The sequence below is a fragment of the Pteropus medius genome, unplaced genomic scaffold (assembly GCF_902729225.1).
Source record: "Pteropus medius unplaced genomic scaffold, Ma_sr-lr_union100, whole genome shotgun sequence".
Taxonomy (NCBI): Eukaryota; Metazoa; Chordata; class Mammalia; order Chiroptera; family Pteropodidae; genus Pteropus; species Pteropus medius.
This window is the reverse complement of record NW_024349800.1, coordinates 60282062-60302842: the sequence shown is the minus strand read 5'-3', so window position 1 is coordinate 60302842 and position 20781 is coordinate 60282062. Positions and strand designations below refer to the sequence as shown.

The 20781-nt window shown below is 36.8% G+C and overlaps 1 protein-coding gene across 1 annotated transcript in view; it reads right to left on the bottom strand.

The window, feature by feature from the left end:
• The window catches only part of ROCK2 (Rho associated coiled-coil containing protein kinase 2), a 105648-nt gene extending 85614 nt beyond the window's left edge, over positions 1–20034 (bottom strand). The window contains exon 1 of the mRNA XM_039887844.1: positions 19439–20034. Within this exon, the coding sequence (XP_039743778.1) occupies positions 19439–19579 (141 nt within the window). The 5' untranslated portion in view covers positions 19580–20034. The remainder of the gene's footprint in view (positions 1–19438) is intronic.
• Between the last annotated feature and the right edge of the window lie 747 nt (positions 20035–20781).

Sequence of the window (20781 nt, the reverse complement as noted above, 5' to 3'; positions counted from 1 at the left end):
AAGGAGCCTGAAGAAAAACAGCTAGAAATGCTCTGAGTACTGTCATAGAAGCCAAGAAAAGAACTTGAGCGGAGTCAAGTCCTTCTGAACATTCAATAAAATGATAGTTTTAGAAGCAAGGAAGTCAGCAGGATCTTGAAGCGAGCAGTGTCAGTGAGTGACGGAAGAGGACAGACTACAGTGTATTGAGAAGTAAATAGAAAGTAAGGCAGCAGAAAAGAAGTTAGGGGCTTTGTTCTGCTGCTAAGGGAAAGGAGCAGAAGGTAGAAAGAATTGAGATTTCTTTCCAGGGGTAATTTGGTTATTTGTTTTGTTTGTTTTAGGTGAGACATTTGAACAAGTTGAGCAAGATGAGAAAGAATCAGAATTAAGAGAAAGATTAAAGACAAAGTTCATCCACAGGAAGGAGTGAATGCAATCCAAAACGCAGTTGGAAAATAAGCCTGAGACAGAAAGACGGGCAACTCATCCACTTAAACAGAAGGAAAAGGAAGAACAAATGGTACAGAGGAGATAAACTGGTGAGTCAAGTCACAGGAAATTTAAGGGCCCTCCTTTCGATAGCTTCTATCTTCTCATGCAGTGGGAATACCATCTGTGGAGAACACCGTGTTTCTTAAGTTTAAAGAAAGTAAAGAATGTTCCAAATAGCCCCAATGGAAAAATAAAAGACTTGCTCTGCAGCCCTGGACAGCTCACACAGGGACCAGAGACCATGAATTCAAAGCACCCTAGTTTGGGTAGTTGTGTGATTTTTCTCCATCAGTGCTCAACAAACACCTTTTGTGTAGGCCAGAGAGACAAACTGACCCCAAATCTAGATTTCGCCAGATGCATATGATAGAAATTCAACAGGGCAAGGAAATTGAGAAGTCTGGCAAGAGGTATGAAGCGATAAATGATGAATTCTTGCCTGCTTATAAAGGAAGCATTCAATGGAAAGAGGTGTCAAAGAACTGCAGATCTCAAAAGCATCAATGAGTAGGTTTAGTAAAAGGATAAAAGGTTAGCGTCAGGAGCAGGATTTTTAAATTAGTGATCTCAAAGGTGAAGCTGATTTCAGGTAATGGTGAGGTCCAGAGTTGCTTCATGGGAGTGAATAGATGAATTAAGTGACAATAAAGACCACTAGAGATGAACAAACTGAAGCCAGGGTCCAGGGTATTCTGTTCATATAAACTCTGAATTCACCTGAAATGGTGGCACAACCCTGAATAGAAAGAAAGATGGTGAGCCAGAAGCCTATGCCTTCAATGAGAAGAGAAGAAGCATACTCCAACACTGAAATGCATGAGACTCAACAACAGGAATTTTAACCAGAAGGTTTTATAGACACTGCAGTGCAAAGTAAGAAGGAAACCCTTTCCTACACTGAGGTATGTAGAGAGTGAAAGAAGGTTCAAGTTCAACTAGAGAGAGCTTTCCCTCAGGAGAAAAAAAGGTGTTTTTAAATAAAAATAAAAGCATTCAGTAAAGAATTTGAAGATGCAAGTGATTACGTTAACCTTAGAATGAGGGTGACAAATCTTTGAAAGGACAGGAAGAATAGCCAGGGGAACAAGAGTAAAATGAGATGTGTATTAAGGGCTTGGATCTTGGGCAGGAAAAGGCAACAATGAAATGAGATGTGGAGAGGTGATTAAGAGGATAGGTTTCTAGAGTTTTCTGGAAGAAAAGATACCAGGCCTCTCAGGAGTCAGCCAGTGCCAGGAATAATTGCAATTAGAAAAGTCCTTCTTGTGTATAAGAAGACTCATACCTCTTTGGAAGAAGCCAAATGAAGTTTGGGTGAATTGTGCTGACTTAAGGCTACAGGCTAAGACCATCAAGCAAATGCCCCATTGGATGGGCATGGTGAGAACTCAGAAAAGCTCACCATCTATCTCAGAAAGCTCACCATCTATCAACATTTGTCTTGACCACATGTAACCCAAGTTTGGAGTTTTGCTATGTTTCACAGCACCTAGTACGGTGTGACAAAGAAATAAAAACACATCATTAACCGAATAAGACATTCCTCTTTTAGGCTGGATTCCTCATTTGGAAAATGAAAGGGCTGAACTAGAACTGTTACCATTAAGAGCCCCACCACCAAAAAGGAGGATGCAACAAACCTTACATATAGATGCCCAGTTGGAAATCAGATTAATCATCTGATAAAGAGCTTCCTAAGCCCATACTAAGTGCTACTGGCTCTGCGTTAGGTACTGGGAAGAGACATAAAAATGAATACTGCGTTACTATAGAAGATGATGGATACTGAGTAAACTTACTGTGGTAACCATTTTGCAACATATGTAAGTCATTGTGCTGAACACCCTAAACTTATACAATGCAGATGTAATGTATGCCCATTATCTATCTCTCAATAAAACTGAAAGAAAAAAGTAATTATAGTTAAAGCATATTTGCCCCATTACTAAAAACTAGCTTTTAGTCCCCATATTTCCAATAAACTCAGATAAAAGTAAAAAAAAAATGAAAGTTACATGTATGCTTCTCTAGACTCATCACCTCCTAATTTAATTTAAAATAAGTAATTAATTTACTTTATACACAGTGCTTTTAAAAGAACAGAGATAACGGTGAGCAAATTAGGAGGAAGAAAGTCAATTTTTTTTTTCACTAGTTGGAGGACAGAGGAATTTCAAGAGAAGACCAAAGTACTAAAAATGAATTTTTTTTTTTTTTTTTTGTAAGGTATTAATTCGTTTCTAGAAAGGAGAATTAAATCTACAAAATGACTAATAACAGGTGCTCATATTCACATATAATGAAATACCGAATGCCATAAAACAAATGCTGGGAGATACTGCTTGCTTTTTCCAATGATATTCAGGCTTCACTTTTCTGCAAATACGTAAAGCGATGAGCAATGTTTATTATAAAATAGCCACAAAATATTTTAGCCAAAAAATTCTTTTGTTGGTGTTTTGTTAATGGTTAATTTACTACAGTTTTAATAAAAGTATAAATTATGAGAGCTCAAATAATGGGTCACATTTTACACAACTTTGCCAGGGAAATGCGGGAGGTGCCGGAATATAAGTATAAATGAAGTACAGATGTTGACCTCAAAATAGTTCGCGGTAAAGAAACAAAAACAAACCTACAAGGCATCGTTTCAAAACTTTGCGATGTTATAAAATAGGGTGCAAATAATGGAATATTCCATTTTGGTGTGCCTTAAAAATTATTGGAGGTAATTATTATACATATCTCCTTCCCTCCCTAAAAATAGAAGTATTTGATTTTTTTAAAAACAAACACAGAATAAGAAACGTGGTATAGTTGCATTTTGGTGTGTGTATATACATATAAACAAACCTACAAGTATTATTTTTTTTAACATATGCAATGAATATGGATACATCATCAAGTTGTTGTATGCACAGAAAGGGGGAAAGTGATACTAATGTGTTACAAAGTCACTGTCTCCAAAGACTGAGATCAAGGAGAGAGCGCTAAAGAGAGAACTTATATTACTTTTGGAATTAAAAACAAATGCGTTAGTTTGTTTGTTGGTAAGCTCACAAAGTGGAGGAGGAGAGGGATCATTACAGGTAGAGACAAGCAAAGAGCATAAAAGTACATGGTATATTCAGTTATCAGCAAAAGGATATTTGCCTCTATCTCTAGTCCTGCTCACTCTCTTCCTTTGAACATGTCTGAAGAAGCCTCTATCCCCCAAAGCTCATCATCCGTGAGCCATAAACCCCACCAAGACTTTGCTCTGCTATGCTTTCCTCATCATAAGGGCCCTTCAACTCCCCCTCCCCAACTTTACCTCTAATGGAGGAGACAGAGATAGGTAGCTAAGCATAGACAAACCACAAGAAAGTAGTCTATGCTGGTCTCTATTCCAAGAAAAACCACTGACATATATTTTTTAAAGTAGTAGATAAAATTCATTTCTTAAATCATAAATGCCACAACAGGAAAAGCATATAATGTATCACCATAACAATGGCTTCCAATAGGCTTCACCCCATATTTATTTTAATTATGCCTGGATATTAATCCAGTCTTTCCTTGCCTATAGAAGTACAAATTCTAATTCCATGAGGTTGTTAAATGGTTGACAATAGACTTAATTAAGACCCAGCTCTGTTAATAAATCCTAAACCCTAAAATCAGCTTTGAAATTACATGATCCAAGAAAACTAAACAGTTACTGATTACAGTGGCCATCACCACAGAATGATGACATCATAAACTGTTATGCTACTTGTAATATTTTTCTACACGATAAAATTATAATTACCCTGGTCTGCCTAAGGACCAGAATTTCTATCAGAGGTTAGTCAGGATACCACGTGCAGTTTGTATCTTCCAATCTATTCTTCATGGTTGTTCTTAGTAAAAAAGTTGTTACCTTTCTTACTAAATGCAGGCCAAAAGTAGATAAATTGAAGCCACAGATAAGAACTGTTGGTATAAACCAAATGCTCCTTCAAATCTTATATGAAGCATGATAAACATGTGTGCAAGTGAATAATACAAAGATTTAAAAAGTCTATAGTGACTTTTCCTTGTATTTACATATCAGGATTTCTGGAATTTTACATTACATAAAAACACACCAGACTCTGTTTTAGTTCAATATCATACCTACTCAAAAAGAATAAACCTTAGCTGGGAAAAAGTGACAACTGGAATACAATAGAATAATCAAAAAAAATGAATATAAGCATATATTCACCCAATGCAACTAATTATCCTTAGTGAATTAAAAAATAAAAATGCCAACTAATTTTCATTCATTGATTTACTACTTAGAGAACTTGTATTACTTCCGTAATTTTAAAAAAAAAATGTGCTACCTCTTTAGGAAAAAAAGAGGTTAACAAGAGACTGATTCTATATGCGCATACCTTTTCAAAGACACTTATAGGCATATAAGACATATGCTGTTTTACAAACAGTTCAACAGTCTCTTTAAAAAGCTAAAGTTCTGTGCAGTTTACAGAACACTAGCATATATAGTTACTCACTGGATTTAATCTTCACATCTCCTTGAGGAAGACATAGTCATAAATTATCACTCATAGTCAAGAAGATGATAAAACATCTAATTAATTAATCCCAGTCTTGGCTCTTATAACTCCAAATCCAGTGTTCTTTCCACTATACTACATTCTGCTTCTCTTTTAAAAATACACTTGAAAATAATCAAGTCATTTCCTTTCACTTTTTCCCCATCTTTACTATCTTAGAACAAAAGATAAGAATTTTTAAGGAAAAAATAATAATTTTGCATTTCGTATATTAATACATGTCAAACTAGATCCATTTTGACTTTTTAATGGAATTTTACTTACAGTGAGGTGAAATAAGCCATTGTTCAGATTTTTAAAATTTTATTTCATAGACATGTTGTAACTTCAACTCCATTGAACAATTCTGTTTATGAGTAAGAGGCACAGCAGAACACTATGCCAGGGAGTTACATTCCCCATCTCATCTTGAAAGAGAAAACTATCCTACACTAAAACGTATAACAACCCCATCTTCCCAACTCCCCTCAAAAAATCAGTAAATAACTTCTTTAAAATTTATTCAGTGTTCTACATTATGATTTCCCACTAAAGGAAATTTCATAAGCCAATTTTGTACTAGAGTTTCTTTTTATTAGTTCTAAATTGTTTTATTTGTATCAATAGCTCTCCTTTATGGAAATGTCTCAAGTATGGAAAACAAACTTGTTTTCAGTGATGCTTTCAATTTATAATTTTACAGCTTCCCCTTTTTACAAAAATATATGGTTGCAGAAGAAACTATTTTTCATAACTACCAGGAAAATCTTTTTGGTAAGTTTTCTCATTCTTTTTCAGCCTGAGTATAACATTAGCAAAACATATTCATACTCTAATTTTAAACATATTCATACTCTAATTTTAAATGTTGCAATCATGAATTATATATTCCATTTAAGTTATAGTCAGAAATAACTCCTTAGAATTTTTTAGCATAGACATGCCATAACAAATCATGAAGTCTCGAGTTAAATTGCATTTTGTCAAATATTTAGAATGCTGGAATATCCTGTCCACTGAGGTTTTATGGAATCAGGATTTCAATCACCAAATGTTTCTAAATCAGAAAAGCACTTCCAATGAAATGTTAGGATATGCAACAAATTTCTAAAGTTAACTGCAGAAGTTTAAAGTCATTGAAAAGAAGAGCCGCCCAGTTTCAGATCGCTTCACATTTGCAGTAACCTTTCTTTTCAGCAATAATTGGAAAAGATGGATACATTTCAAAAGATAAACTGTCACAAATCTTTAGGGTTTTAAAGATACTGTCACTCTATGGTCTCATAAAAATTAACTGTACCTTGGCCACAAGTAGATGCAATTTTATTAACAAGATAAAATCTACAAAGTTAGTTGCTAAAGATTTCAAATACCAACAAAAACAAAAATCACAAACGCTATTCTTCTAAGAACTATAACTATTATTACAAGAATCAATAGATGCAAATTTGAATTTTCAAATTTCTGAATAATGTACATACTCAACCACCAAAATTAAAATCGCCAAACAGCAGATCTGATATACAAATACTTTAAAGAATGAAAAATATAGACACCTAATTTAGTGCCTATAAATCATATGGTTTTCTCTAATTTTATATGATATGAAAAGAAATAATTGCAAAGAATGTACACATTAAAAAATCTAAACGGTAACATGTTAATAAGATATATTACTTATTATAACCAATAATTTAAAGGCTGCGTTGAAAATAAAATTTCAAAATAGTTTAACATAAAGGTTTTGAACATTTTACATTTTATTTTTTGCTTGCTTTTAAAGAAACTACAAAATAATTTTTGAATGACCTTATAATTTTTTAAACATAGGCACAAACATACATATACGAACGCCATCCTGCTTTAGGTGCTATGCTCTGAAGGACAATACATTTCTAATGCAACTTTTCTTCTCAAATTAAATCAACTGTCAATGACTAAACAGACTGTCACTATTTTTCCCATCACCATTTATCAAATGTGAAACATCGACTTTATATATTTCCAGGCCAATAAGTGTCTGTAGACTATATTTCTCACAGAAGAATAGGATGTAAAAATAACATTTCTATATTGAAATTTTATATTATGTATATTTTACCACAATAAAAAAGTTTTTCATTTCTATTGGTGTATCTTGTCTGATTCTCCCTTCAGAAAAAGCATGGCAAATTAAATTTTATTCTAAAATAAAAAAAACTCCTTTTCAGCTGATTCTGATGGAGCTCTAAAAGAAGATATAAAATGAAGACGCTTGATATTTCAAATATTCTTGCATCTCTCCATGTCGGCTTTTTCCACGTATAAAATTCTGAGTGCCAAAGAGATTTCAACTAGTATTTGTTTTGGTTTTTTTCAGCTAGTCAGTAAAAGAAACAACATCTCAAACTTTGACCTGTAGATTACCTGCATCAGAATCACTTGAGATGCTTGCTGTTTAAATGCAAATTCCTGGTCCCATCACAGACCATCTAAATCAGAAGAACTGACACTATTTTTGCCCAAACATCCTAGGTATGATTCTGGCTTCCATCAGATAATTCAGACTTTCTGGCTTCATCCAAGCCTTGGAGAGCCACAAAAATAAAGCAAAGAGAAAAATAAGTCTTTTCCTTTTCTCAGACACATTTGGGACTCAATGACCTTTTGCCAACCTTTGAATTACAATGCTGCACCCCTCAGTTCAGTGGTTCACACTTCCTGCACTTGAGAATCACCTGTGGAACTTTTAAAACTTCTGATCCCCGTGTCACACCTTATATCAATTATATTAGAAGGTCTGAGGATGGAAGCCAGTCTTTAATATATCTAAAGATCTCTAGTTGAGTCCTATATATAGCAAGGTTTGGAAGTCACTGCCTTAACTACTAGCTTTAGCAGACACAGATAAGAAAAATCTTAATCTAAAAAGAGCCAGGATGTAAACTATATTGGTATTAAATTAACTTTTTTAACTTACACACACACACAAACACATACAGTATTCTTTTTAAACCCAGCGGGGAAATTTTTTCAATGCATTTATTAAATTAAGCTTCTTTAAGATGATCTCATTTGAATGTAAGACATTCAATACAACTAATATAGGATCATACCATGCATCCAAAGTTCGGAGAAAAGTTCATCATTTCACTTTCACATTAATTTCAGTGATTCTATTCTGAAAAGCCAAAATTCAAAAATTCAAAAATTTAGGGTTCTTGTTTTAGATATTTAAAAGCAACTCTGAATATTAACACCTACCAAATTTTTCTAAATTTACAATAGTTGCAATATTGTTACTAACACTAACTTTATATTTTGCATTATCTCTTTCCCTAATTTCTGATTTAGCATCTTACTTACTTGAAAGAAAATCATGTCGACATCTTTCTCTAATCTTTAGCAATTCCCACAGATGCCGATTATATGACATGTTAGCATTTGATGAAATCTAACGGTTTACAAAGAAAATTTTTTTAAATCTTGATTCTTTCAACAAAGGCAAACCAGCTAACAAGTTTTTAACCAACTTCAACTTGAACTTTTATTCACTATGTAACACAATAAAATACAGCCATATATATCCAAAGTGCCACAAATGTAACTATAATAATGTTATCCCAAAAGGTGAAACATTTTTCAAAATCGTACTAACGTTTAGACATTTAATACTCTATTTCTGCAAGAGTTTCACATACAAAAACATTTCATTAGATCTTGCAGGCCTCAAAGTTTGTAACGACTGTGCTAAGGCACTTTCTTTTTAGAAAAATATCACCACAATCAATTTTTTAATTCTTCATTAATATATTAAGAAATCTTAAATATTAAAAGAATTATTTCCTAAAATTTTCCTTCACTGCTCAAAAGTTTCATATGTGATTATCTTTAATAAAAACTCAAAAAAATACAATCATCTAAACTAAGACTAAAGGGGAAACTTTCATTTCAATAAGCATGCTTTCAGTACTGACTTCTAAAGGAGTCATACTGAAATATTAGGTAAAACTGGTAGGGTCATATCTGATACACAATGCACAAATAAGGCAGCTACTTTTACATGAGAAAAGAACAATGCTCCTTGGTTAAATTCCAAAACTTTGGGCATAATGTAATCCCACAGCTCAATATCTAATGCCATCTGTGAACGAGAGGCAATATTTATATCTTTATGTTAAATTAAGATGAGTACTCAAAAATGTAAGCCAAAAGCCAAATATATATATAGTGTTTAAAACACCAAAAGTTACCCATCCTCATCAGAACCAAGTCACTAAATTAATACTAACAATTGTTTCCTAATCTTTACGTAGAGCAGAAAAGTATCAAGACAGATGTTGGGTCAATATGAAAGAAATAAGTTTAGAAGCTGACTCAACATGCTCAGAACAATCAAAAGAAGGAAAGATGAGCACAGAACAAAATGGAAATTTGTTCAAAGGCCATACATTTAAGTCAGAAGTACTCCAACTTGATCTGTAGCTTAGAATCACCCAACTAGTAGAGACTGCCATTATCCCTACACAGCTCAGCAAGGCTCATTCATTACTAGGAAGCAAGGTACCATAACAAGGTTGGGGGCAGGGGGTTAGCATTAATTAGGCCTTTCAAGTGGAGGCTAGTCAATAGGATAATTCCCTCTACAAAGGATTCTCATCTGTATTTATTTGTATTCTATTTTTAAACATTGGAATTGGCCTGTGGTATACAAAATGAAACTCCTTTTACTAGACCACACTCATGGTACATTAGTAAAAAAATCAAAAGAACAAGCAAAATTAAGAAGCACATGAAACAGCGCTCAGCATCATTTGTCATTAGTAACATGCACCACAATGGCTAGAATCACAAAGACAGACAATACCACGTGTTCTCTGAGGATGTGGAGAAACTGGACCCCTCATACATTGCTGATGGGAATGTAAACAGGTGTGGACACTTTGGAGAACAGTTTGTCAGTTTCTTAAAAGTGAAGCATAAGCTCACCCTAAGACCTGGCAATCCCACTCCTTGAAATCCAGCCAGGAAAAATGAAAACATGTCCACACATACAGTAAATTCATGAACAAAATGTGGTATATCATTGTAATGGAATATTGTTCAGCAATTAAAAACAAAATAGTGATATATGCTACAACACAGATGAACCTCAAAAAATTATGCTAGGTGAAAGAAGCCAGAGCAAAGGACCGTACACTGTATGATTCTATTTGTATGGAATTTCCAGAAAAAAAAAATTTATAGAAACAGAAAACAGATCAGTGGTTGGCTGGGCTGGGAGCAAGGACCGCAAACATGATCAAGAGAATTTTGGAAATTAATGGAAATGGATTGTGATGATTATTGCACGACTCTAGATTTACTAAAAATCAGTATATTACTTACAATGGGTGAATTTTACGGTATGTAAATCATACCTCAATAAGTTAAGCTAGTAAACGGTGTTACCTATGTTCAACACCTGCTGACTACTCTCAACTGATATACTTTTATTTCAGAGCTCATTTTGACAGCAAATAAGAGGAAACATGCCTTGTCAATTATACTACATCTGCAGGCTATATTTATTAATTCAACCAACAATTATCAAGGACTTACTACAAGTTAGATATTGTGTATCACTATCCTTTGTCTGCTAACAGAATATTACTAGTCGATGTAAAAGAAAATATATCATAACTCTAAATTCCCTTCTTACCATAACTGTTTTAAATATGATGCAAAGGGAACAAGAAAAAGTAAGTATCTAGGTTTATTAGAAAAAGAAATAGATTATTACAAACGATAAGTATTTTAAAGCTAAATATAACTGCTAGCAATCAGAATGTCTGATAATATCTGAAAATTTTTCAAAACAGTCATTCATAGTGACTTGTAATAATAACAACACTTGATTTACAATCAAATACTCTCATGCCCTTTGGCTTTGTTTTTAATTTTGTTAACAAATACTGCCTTATTATATACAATTTTAAAAAATTTCATCTTGTGAACATACCACTAGCATTTCATCTGCCCTTATTCACGAAGGGCCGTTTCAAGACAGCCAGCACCTTGGTATATAACAAGGAATTGGGTATGTTTTACCAGAAGTTAAGTTAGCAGGAAAGGGGAACAGATGACATATGATAAGTGATAAAGGCTGTTCAGCCCACATGAGGTGTTCTTCACTTAAAACACCGAATAAAATTAGCTTAAATCCTTTCCAAGACAAAGTGTTTCAGCACAATCCAGAAAATACCCAAATCACAATTCATTTTTCCTGCTTGACTTCCAATTAATTCTATCGCTCAAACTCATCCTCTTTGCATATACAGATGTGTACTTATCTTCCCCTCCTATATAGATAAAGAAACAAGTGACAGGAACATATATCATGTTTATTTGGGGAGTACTTTAATGTCTCTTCAAGCAGGGATATATTTCTACAGGTAACTCCTGCTACTTTAAAAAGAATTGCTAGTTCATTCACAAATAGTTACAGGACACAACAGGAAGACAAAAGAGACCCATGTCCTAAAAGAGTTTATATTCTGTCCATTAAATACACTCAAAAACCAAGAAGAATATAAGAAGACAACACTTGGTATAGTAAGCATTCCTCGTCACCATCATCTAGGCAATTAAGATAACGCCAACTTTGCTCTGCTCTGTTTCCCTCTAAATAAAATACTGCCAGAGGAGGCTCTGCTATTCGTTTCTATGGCATAAAAAAAACCCTGTTAATGGATTGTTAGAAATTAGTTCCAAGTCTATTATCTCTTGACAATACTCAAGGAAATTGGATATTGAATACTAAGTGATCAATTAACTTTAACAAAAAAAAATTATAAAGCACTTCGGATATCTGAACAAACAACCCATACCTTACCAAAATGATTCAACAAACCATACAATCATTCTTGGATTTAGAAACATTCCCCAAAAGATTATTAACGATGAACCAAAAATGAATCTCAATATTTCCTTCTTGTCACACAAACATATACGTGAAGAGAAATGCTAACCATTGTGACCCAAATGCTCTCCAAAAGATAAGCAAGGGTCATCTGGGACAGCCAATTACAGAATTTACAAATATATCTCTATATTTTAATCATACTTTAAAGAAAGAAAAAAAAAATACAGATGAAAAGAGAATGACTCCAAAAAAGTTTAAAATGAGAAAAGACGGTGTTAGTAGAATACCATGCCACTATGATTTCACATCAATTTAAATATCAAGCTCCATATTATAAGCTAACCCACCAATGGAAAATATTTTGTTTTTTCCTCCAAAAGCTATTATAAAGTTGCTCTGAGTCATCTGCATTCTCTTCACCAATAACTGTTATCACTAACAGCTCATATTTTTTTTTGAATGTCAGCACAGAATAGAATTTTAAGTACAGTTGTAGAGTAATATTTCCATAAAGAAAATCAAAAGGCCCAAATAGAAGCCAAATCCATAATCATTACCCTCTCTCTTCCCACAAGCACTGCGCTCCAAATAGTTATATGACAAGAATATAGAATTATAAACAGAGGCTCCCAATTAATATTTTGGGAACTCTAATACCTAGACAAATCTTCTAATAAAATTTTTGTACCTTTACTTCATACTTTCCAACAGAATTCCAAATGGAATAAAATTACTATTGAAAATAAAACCATTAAGGTACTAAATTAAATCAGATATATGATATCATGATCATGGTAATGGAGAACATCCTAAGCATGGCATTCAATGAGAAATCACTCTACAATAAGATTAATAATTTTAACACAAAAGTTTGTATTATTCATTAAACATAAAAAACAATGACAAAGCATATGTACAGTATAATTTTACTTTTTTTATATTTTAATTTTTTAAACATATACTTATACCAAAATGTTAACTTAAATAGTGGCTATCTCTATGTGGGGAGACCATATATTTATATATGTATAACTTGCATTTCACATGTCTTTATTCCCTGAATTTTCTCCAATAAGAACATATTTTTACAATTAACAAAAATGACAAATCTTTCTTCACTTCCAAAAATAAAATCTGTGTTTCCCTGTCTCAACCATGGTTGCCTGACCATTTACTTCAGGCAAAACTATAAAACTTTAAAAAAAAAAAATTTTTTTTTTTGGAGGGGGAATAGAGCATGAATTAAACAACAGAACCATGACCAAAAAGTTGAGGTAGTTACTAAAGTGGTAGAAATGCAAATAAAAAGTCCACCTAACAGTAAACTGATTTTTGAAGAAGGTGCCAGGGCAATCCAATGAGAAATATATTTTTAAAAACTGGTACTGGTGATTAGAGTTAACAATACCATATTATACTAGAAAGTTGCTATGAGAATAAATCTTAAATATTTTCAGCATAACAATAAAAACATGATAATTATGTGAGGTGACAGATGTGTTAACTAACCTTATCATGGTAAACATTTGGCAATATATTCGTGTATCGGTTGTATACCTTAAATTATACAAAATTATATGTCAATTATATCTCAATAAAACTGAAAAAAATGGTGCTGGATAATCTAGATAACTGGATATGGAAAATATGGTGGGGTGTGGGAATGAATCTTAACCCTTAAGTCACACCACACACTAAAACTGGCTTAACACATATCCTACACCTAAACATAAAAGGCATAAGCTTCTAGAAGAAAACAAAGAGACTATCTTTGTGTCATGGGGGACAGGCAATGGTCTTAGGCAAAATAGGCAATAACCATAAAAAAAATTTAATTTTAAAAAATAAACATGCCACAGACTAAAACATTTATTAAATATATTTGAAAAAAGAACTGGTATCTAGGATATATAAAGAATTTGTATAACTCAATAATAAGAATAAACAACTCAATTTTTTTAAATGAGCAAAAAATGTGAGCAGATGTTTCACAAAGGAAGATACACAAACGGCCAGTAAGAACACCACGGAAAAGGACATTAGTCATCAGGGAAATGCAAATTAAAATCACAATGAGATACCACTGCCTACCCACATAATGGCTAAAATTTAATAGACTCTGTGTTGGGGAGTAACTGGAATTTTCATACGCTGTTGTGGGAGTATAAAATATGATCCGATTTTTTGGGAAAAAGATCTGGCAATTTCTTAAAACTAAACATGCATCTACCCTATCACTTAGCAATTCCACTAGTAGGTATTTACCCAAGAAAAAGTGAAAACATGTCCTCAAAGACTTCATAGAAGATTGTTCATACCAAGCTTTATTGAGAGCCAAAGTATATATGATATATATAAGAACCAAAAACTGAAAACAGCCCAGGTAGCCATCAACAGGACATAGCTAACAGCCTGTGGTTTATACATATAACAAAATATTACTCAGCAATAAAAAAAGGGAGCAATCTGCTGATACACAAAATAACAGGGATGACTCTCAAAAACTATGCTGAGCTAAAGAAGCTAGATACAAAACATCACATACTATTTAGGACTCCATTTACATGAAGTTCTAGAAATAAAAGTAATCTTTAATATCAAAAAAAAAATCAGAAGAGTGATTGACTCTAAGGGAATGGGGTGTGGAATTATCTAAAAAGGCCTATGAGAGAGATTTATGGGTCAGTGATAATGTTTTATATCTTGATAGGATTGGCATTACACAGGTATGTGCATCTGTCAAAACTCATCAATGGTATACTTAAGATTTCTGCATTTCGCTGTATGTAAATTTAATTTTTTAAAAAAAATATTGAACCCTACGTAGTTTGAATTTACGTAGTTTGATATTTTCCATAATAAAAGATTGGGGGAAATTTAAACTCTATCCATTACCTTGCTAGGTTGAAAACAGCATATCTTAAAACCTAACAATTCCATCCTACGTATATACCCTAGCCTATAAAAACTTCATATGGGCAACAGGAATGTTCACAGCAACACTTCCCGGAATGGCAAAAAGGAAAACAACAACAACAACAACAATTTAACTATCCATTAAGTAGATCGGAGCAATGTATTCTCATTAATGGTTGGAGCGAAAACGGATAACCACAATGAGGGTGAATCTTAGAAACATTTTGAGTGGAAAAAGCAAGACACAAAAAAATACATGCAAATGTTAACCTTGTACAAAGTTTAAAAACAAGTAAAATTAAACAATACTGTTTAGGAATACAAATGTGATAATCTCTGAAGTAAAGCAAGGGAATAACAAAATTTTCAGGGTAATAAATGGGAAGATGCAGGAAGCCTGAATCAAGCAGCAAGAGCACACAGGTAACTTCAAAAGGCTGGTGTTCTATCCATTAACCTGAGCAGTGATTTCATGAACATTTGTTTTTATGCTTCATAATTTATATTTGTATGCTTTGGTCTCTTAATGTTTAAAATATTTCAGAATTCAAAATGGGAAAAGAGGGCATTCTGACCAGGACTCAACCAAAACAACAACTTGGGCTTCAAGATATTACCCATTTCTTTACAACTATTTAAGGTGTATGTAAGTCTATATTGGCCTTACCTTGAGGCAAGATGTTTCTGAATTCAGAATTTTTTGGATTATAGAATAGCAATAAAGTACAGATACCATATACAGTATGTTCTCAAAAACCATCTTAGGAGTCTGGGCTAACACCCTGAAATTAAACACATTAATATTTCTCCAAAGAAAGCTATAACGATTTATACCAAGTAAGAGGAACTGCCTATAAATATTCTAACATCTGATAAGGTAAGATGTTACTATCAAATACATTGTACCAAAAACTTTGTTTTCAGAGCTCTTCATAGATCAGAATTGTGGGTGAGGGGCAGTGGACTTGTGCTTTCAAAGAGGTTAAACTTCACCTAAATAGTAACTTCCATACATTACTTTTTTAAACCTCTCTAGCTAAGTCACTTTCTTTAAAGATTTCCTATGAAAATGCAATTTTCAAGTAATCCCATTTATGCTATAAATGCCTAACTTTTATTTCACAAAATGTAAACATATATAAAACAATTTTTAATTTTTATTATTCTTCCATTTTTACATCTTTATATTTACACTTATTACGTAGTTGGGAAAAAATACACAATTTTATTTTAATTAGGCAAATAACTAGCACCGAGCTGAATGTCAAAGAAATATTTTCATATAGTTATAGGTATAATTAAATCAATCAAATAAAGCGTTTCTTATTCTAAGTTGCTGAAAATTGTCAAAAAATTTTTAATCATCTTTCCCCAACGACACCAGCCTTAAGTAATAGTTTACCCAAGCCTGAATCTCACAAATTATTATAAAAAAGTAAAATAAATCAAAACCCAAAGCACAAACCTTTAGAAAGACAGACATCTCTCCAGCATAACAGTAAAGCACAATTCTTTTTACCATAATATTTGGGCAAGCAATATGAGAAGCTAAGTCTTGACAATAAACATGGGTATGTGTCCCAAAGTTTCAAACACTGCAAAAGCATACCTTTGAAGACCCTCTCCTCCAATATGAGTATTACAAAAATAAACCACTCTCAAAACTCTATTTTCAAATGATACCAAGCAACTCACAATCTGAAACTACAAGAGACATATTCTCTTCCATCTAAGGACCCACATAAAGAGCCTCTGCAAAAAAAAAAAAAGACAATTTAGTCTCTACACCGACATAGTCTGGGAATCCAGCTCTGTCTATGCTTAACAATTAAAACACCTTTTATCAAATGATAATGCTACTCATTCAAAATTATATAGTAAAGAAATAGTTGCCAACAAAAACCATTTTCCTTTTCAAAGAAAATTTAAAGCAATTAGCTAAAAATATGCTAAATGCCCACGGAAGTGGAGAGCTGAATCTAATGAGCACTACTATGTACTAAGCGCTGGGCTAAGCACTTAAAATGTTATAACATCTTTTCCTACAAATAGAGTTTTACTTTCTATGCCTAGCCTAATGAAGAATAATTATATGGTAAGTTCTGGTATAATTCATCTCCTCACTTTTGTCATCTTAGGCAGTATAAAATTTTAAATGGTACTTTCTGAGCTCTGGAACCAAGTAACTAAGATTCATGGCTGTGGGTTTGGGTTTGGGTTTTTTTTTGTTTGTTTTTTTCTTTTACTATATTACTTTAAGTTTTCTCTATTGTAAAAACAAAAAAATGCCATATGCAGTAAAACAACGATTAATTGCGACATGCATATTAAATGGTATGGTTTCAAATCTCTAAAGTGATCCCATCCAATATTTCATCAGTATTTTAGGAAATATGTTTTTGTAAGACTCCTTTAAAGACTAATTCAAGGAGTTTATGCTTGAAATGATGAAAACGTTCAAGTGATGGACAATGGTGATACGCTGGCTGTACAACAATGTGAATATAATATCACTGAACTATTCACTTAAAATGGTTAAAATTGTAAATTGTTATATGTTACAGTAAAAAAATTAATTCATTCTATTTCATATGATGAAATACATAACTGAAAACTTATACGACATGATTTTTTTTTTTAAATTTTTTGCAATAGAAGCACCAGCAACCTCGACCCAAAAGAGAAAGCGACCGTTTTTGGTTTGGTAAGATTTACTGCAACTCAGAACCATAATATTTAAACAACTAAAAACAGCAGTGACAAAGTCTGTCCAGTCAGCATCTGATGTCAACTCTCATACCAGTAATATGTCACCTTAACAAAAGTGTAAAGTGTGCTGGCTGTATATGATTATTGGTTAACAAATGAATAGACTGAACTGTTTACTGATCATGTGTTATGTCTCATTTTTAAAAACAGGCTTCATTTTAATAACTTAGAAAATATTTTAATAAAACAGAACATACATGACATGTATAAATAGCTTAGGTTCAAGCTCAGAACCCTAATAATTATGATTAACATCAGTAAAGACCCAAGAGAGATGAAAATAAAGTGTAAAAATTTCTATTTGGGACTGAATATGAACCTGATGAATACTTGAGATTTGCTGTACTATTTTTAACTGAACTTTCTGGCCTTAGGTCAAAGTTTTGCTAGCAAAATACCAAAGTGAAAATGCTGGGAGTGAAGCCCAGAGGCTCTGCTTTGGCCTAGGAAAAGCTCTGCCCTTCATGTAAGCAATCCAATCCCCAAATGAAGACTTCTCCCGACTGTCCAGGGTGTCATGCTCCCATGAAAACACAGGACCACACTAACGTGAAAATCAGTCATAGAAAACGTCAAACACGTCTGACAGAATACAGTACATCATTACATCCTGCACATTGTACAGAAAGACACACTCTTCAGTAGGTCCCTGCACTCTGGCCAAACAGCACTGAGTCACTCTGCAAATGAGTCCAGAAACCTCAAAGGATAACCAACGGCTTCTGAAGAAAAGTCAGTCACTGGAAAGGGAGGAGGCGGTTTTTCTCAGCATATAGTCACTAGGTTTCTCCCAGCAGGGAGTAGAACTGAACAAGAGTTATGGAAGCCAATATCTTTTTTAAAAAAACCAAACAAACAAACAAAAAAAAACAAACCAAGGATCACCCACCCGGATTCGAGTCCTCCAGAGTTAATTTAACATTCAGAGCATCCTTTCAGCTTTCTTCTCCGCAGGGTGAAAAAGCACACCCCTCTTTTCCCATAAATACATCCCTACTGCACGCTAATCAAATTGTCTGTGAAATACAACCGCCTATCCTAACAAAAATAAGAAATAAGCAAGCATTCTACAGTGCATTTCTAATTTGTAAAACATGGCCCTTTCTTAATCAAGACCCAACTAGCAGACTTTATACGTGGCTATGAATTTGGATTTCAAAGGCCGTCGTAGGAAAGAGATACAATGAAAAATGAAAAGGAGAGATTGACTCCACTCCGCAAATCAGATGGATTCTTTAGCTCTGGCGCAATCATCTCGGGAAATTAAATTTACAGATATTAAAATGCACTACATTGCAACTGCAACTGTGAATGTTCAATGACACCTGAAAACGGGCAGACTTTAGCCATGGGTTTCCAGATTTCAGACCTAACGGAGAGCGAGGGCAGCTCTTTGTCATGTGCCCCAGGTAGTAGGTACGCCCGGTAGGGACAGCATCAGGTTTCCCCCCTCGCTTGGACCCAAGTCCCCACGCAGCATGACACTCTTTCAAAGTGGCTAGTCTGGGGTATGAAGGACAGCAAATCCTCCACCCTAGTTCCGCAAGAAGAGAAGGTGGGCGGGAAGGGGAAGGAGGGTGTTTTCTCCCGGAGCTCCGGGTACGGGGCAGCGGGTCTGACACCAGCTCCAGGGCGCACAGCGATCAGAGGTGGGGCCGGACTCCTGGAACTTGGTCGCCCAAGTGTTCGGTGTCCGGCCGGGCCCGGCTGCCGGAAGCGGGGCGGGGTGGGGCGAGACGTCCCCCACGGGCGGGTGGGCACAGTGGCCCGGGGCAGAGGGGGGTCTGGGGTCTGAGCTGTTCGCCCGGAGCGCCCTCGGGCCCCGGCCACCTACCAGCAGGCTCTCCACGTTGACGGGCGAGCGAGGGTCTCGGATCAGCGCCTCCAGCTTCCTCTGGCGGCTCGCGCCCGCCCCGTCCCCCTGCGGGTCCTCGGGGGCGCCGGGCATTTTCCCCGCGGGCGCGGGCCGGCTCATGCCGCCGCTGCCGGGCCCGCTCTCCCGCTGCCCGCGCTCCGGCCCGGCTGCCTCGGGGCCTAGCGCCGCCCCCGACCCGCCGGCTCCGGGCGGGGCTCCGCCCGGGCCCACCGCCCGCCTCTAGCTCCGGCTCCGGTCTCGGCGCCGGTCCGGGGCCCGATCCGTCCGAGGGGCCTGGCCGGCCGGCAGCGCCGACAAGCAGACGGCGGCGTCCCCGCCCCTCCGTGGGATTCGCGCCGCCGGGTCCGCTCGTCCGCCGTGGGCTCCCTCAGGACTCCGAGGGCGGGAGCGGGGAAGTGGCGCCGCCACCTCCGGGCCCCGAGCGCGCCCCGCCCTCTGGGGCTCCGAGAGGCCGCAGCCCGGGCTCGGACGACTGCGGCTACCGCCCGCCGGCTCGCATGAGCGCCTCCCGCCGCCTGAGCGCCACAAGCCCGCTCCCCTCTCACGCTCCCGCGCGGCGCCCGTCTCCGGCCGCGCGCGCCGCTACCCACAAGCCCCTCGGCCGGCGGCCGCGCGCGCGCGTGCGCGCGCGCCCCGCCCCGCCCCGCCCTCCTGCCTCCGCCGCCTCTAGCCGCTTTTCCTCATATTTTTCCCTTCGTCCGGTCTTCTCCGCCGCGCACTTCTTTTTCAAGCCTCCTTCCCTCCCCGCTTCTTCCTCCCCCTGTTTGAGTTCTCTGAGGGCAAATGGCAGGGAGCGCAGTCACCGCCTCCTTGACCCGCCAGGCTGCGCCGAGGGAGGGGAGAGCGCGCCCGGGGCTCCGGCCGGCCCGCGGCTCCGCTCCCGCCGGGCCGGGCCTGCAGACCCCGCGGACCCGGAGGCCGGGCCGCCCGCCCCGCCCCGCGCCCGCGCTGCCGCCGCCAGGCCGGGCTGACTCAGCGCGCAGCCACGCGGGCCTTGCGCCGCCCGCGCCTAAATAACTGCGGCCGCCGGGCGCTGCTCTCGCCCGCGGAGCTCTGCGCTCGCAGGGACCCTGCGCGGGCCACGGAGGGTTTAGTGGGAAAGCCGGGAAGGTGCGCAGGGGAAATCGGAAACTGGAAAAGGACCGGCGGCTGGAATCCTAGTCCTGGGGCTACGGGGCCGGGCAGAGCCGCTTCCGGCCCCAGGGCAGAAGTCCCGGGATCCCCAAAACCTTGCTGCGCGTGCCTAGCCATCGTCCCCCAGCCTGAACCGAAACTGTAATCATGACGAGAACAAGAGGCCG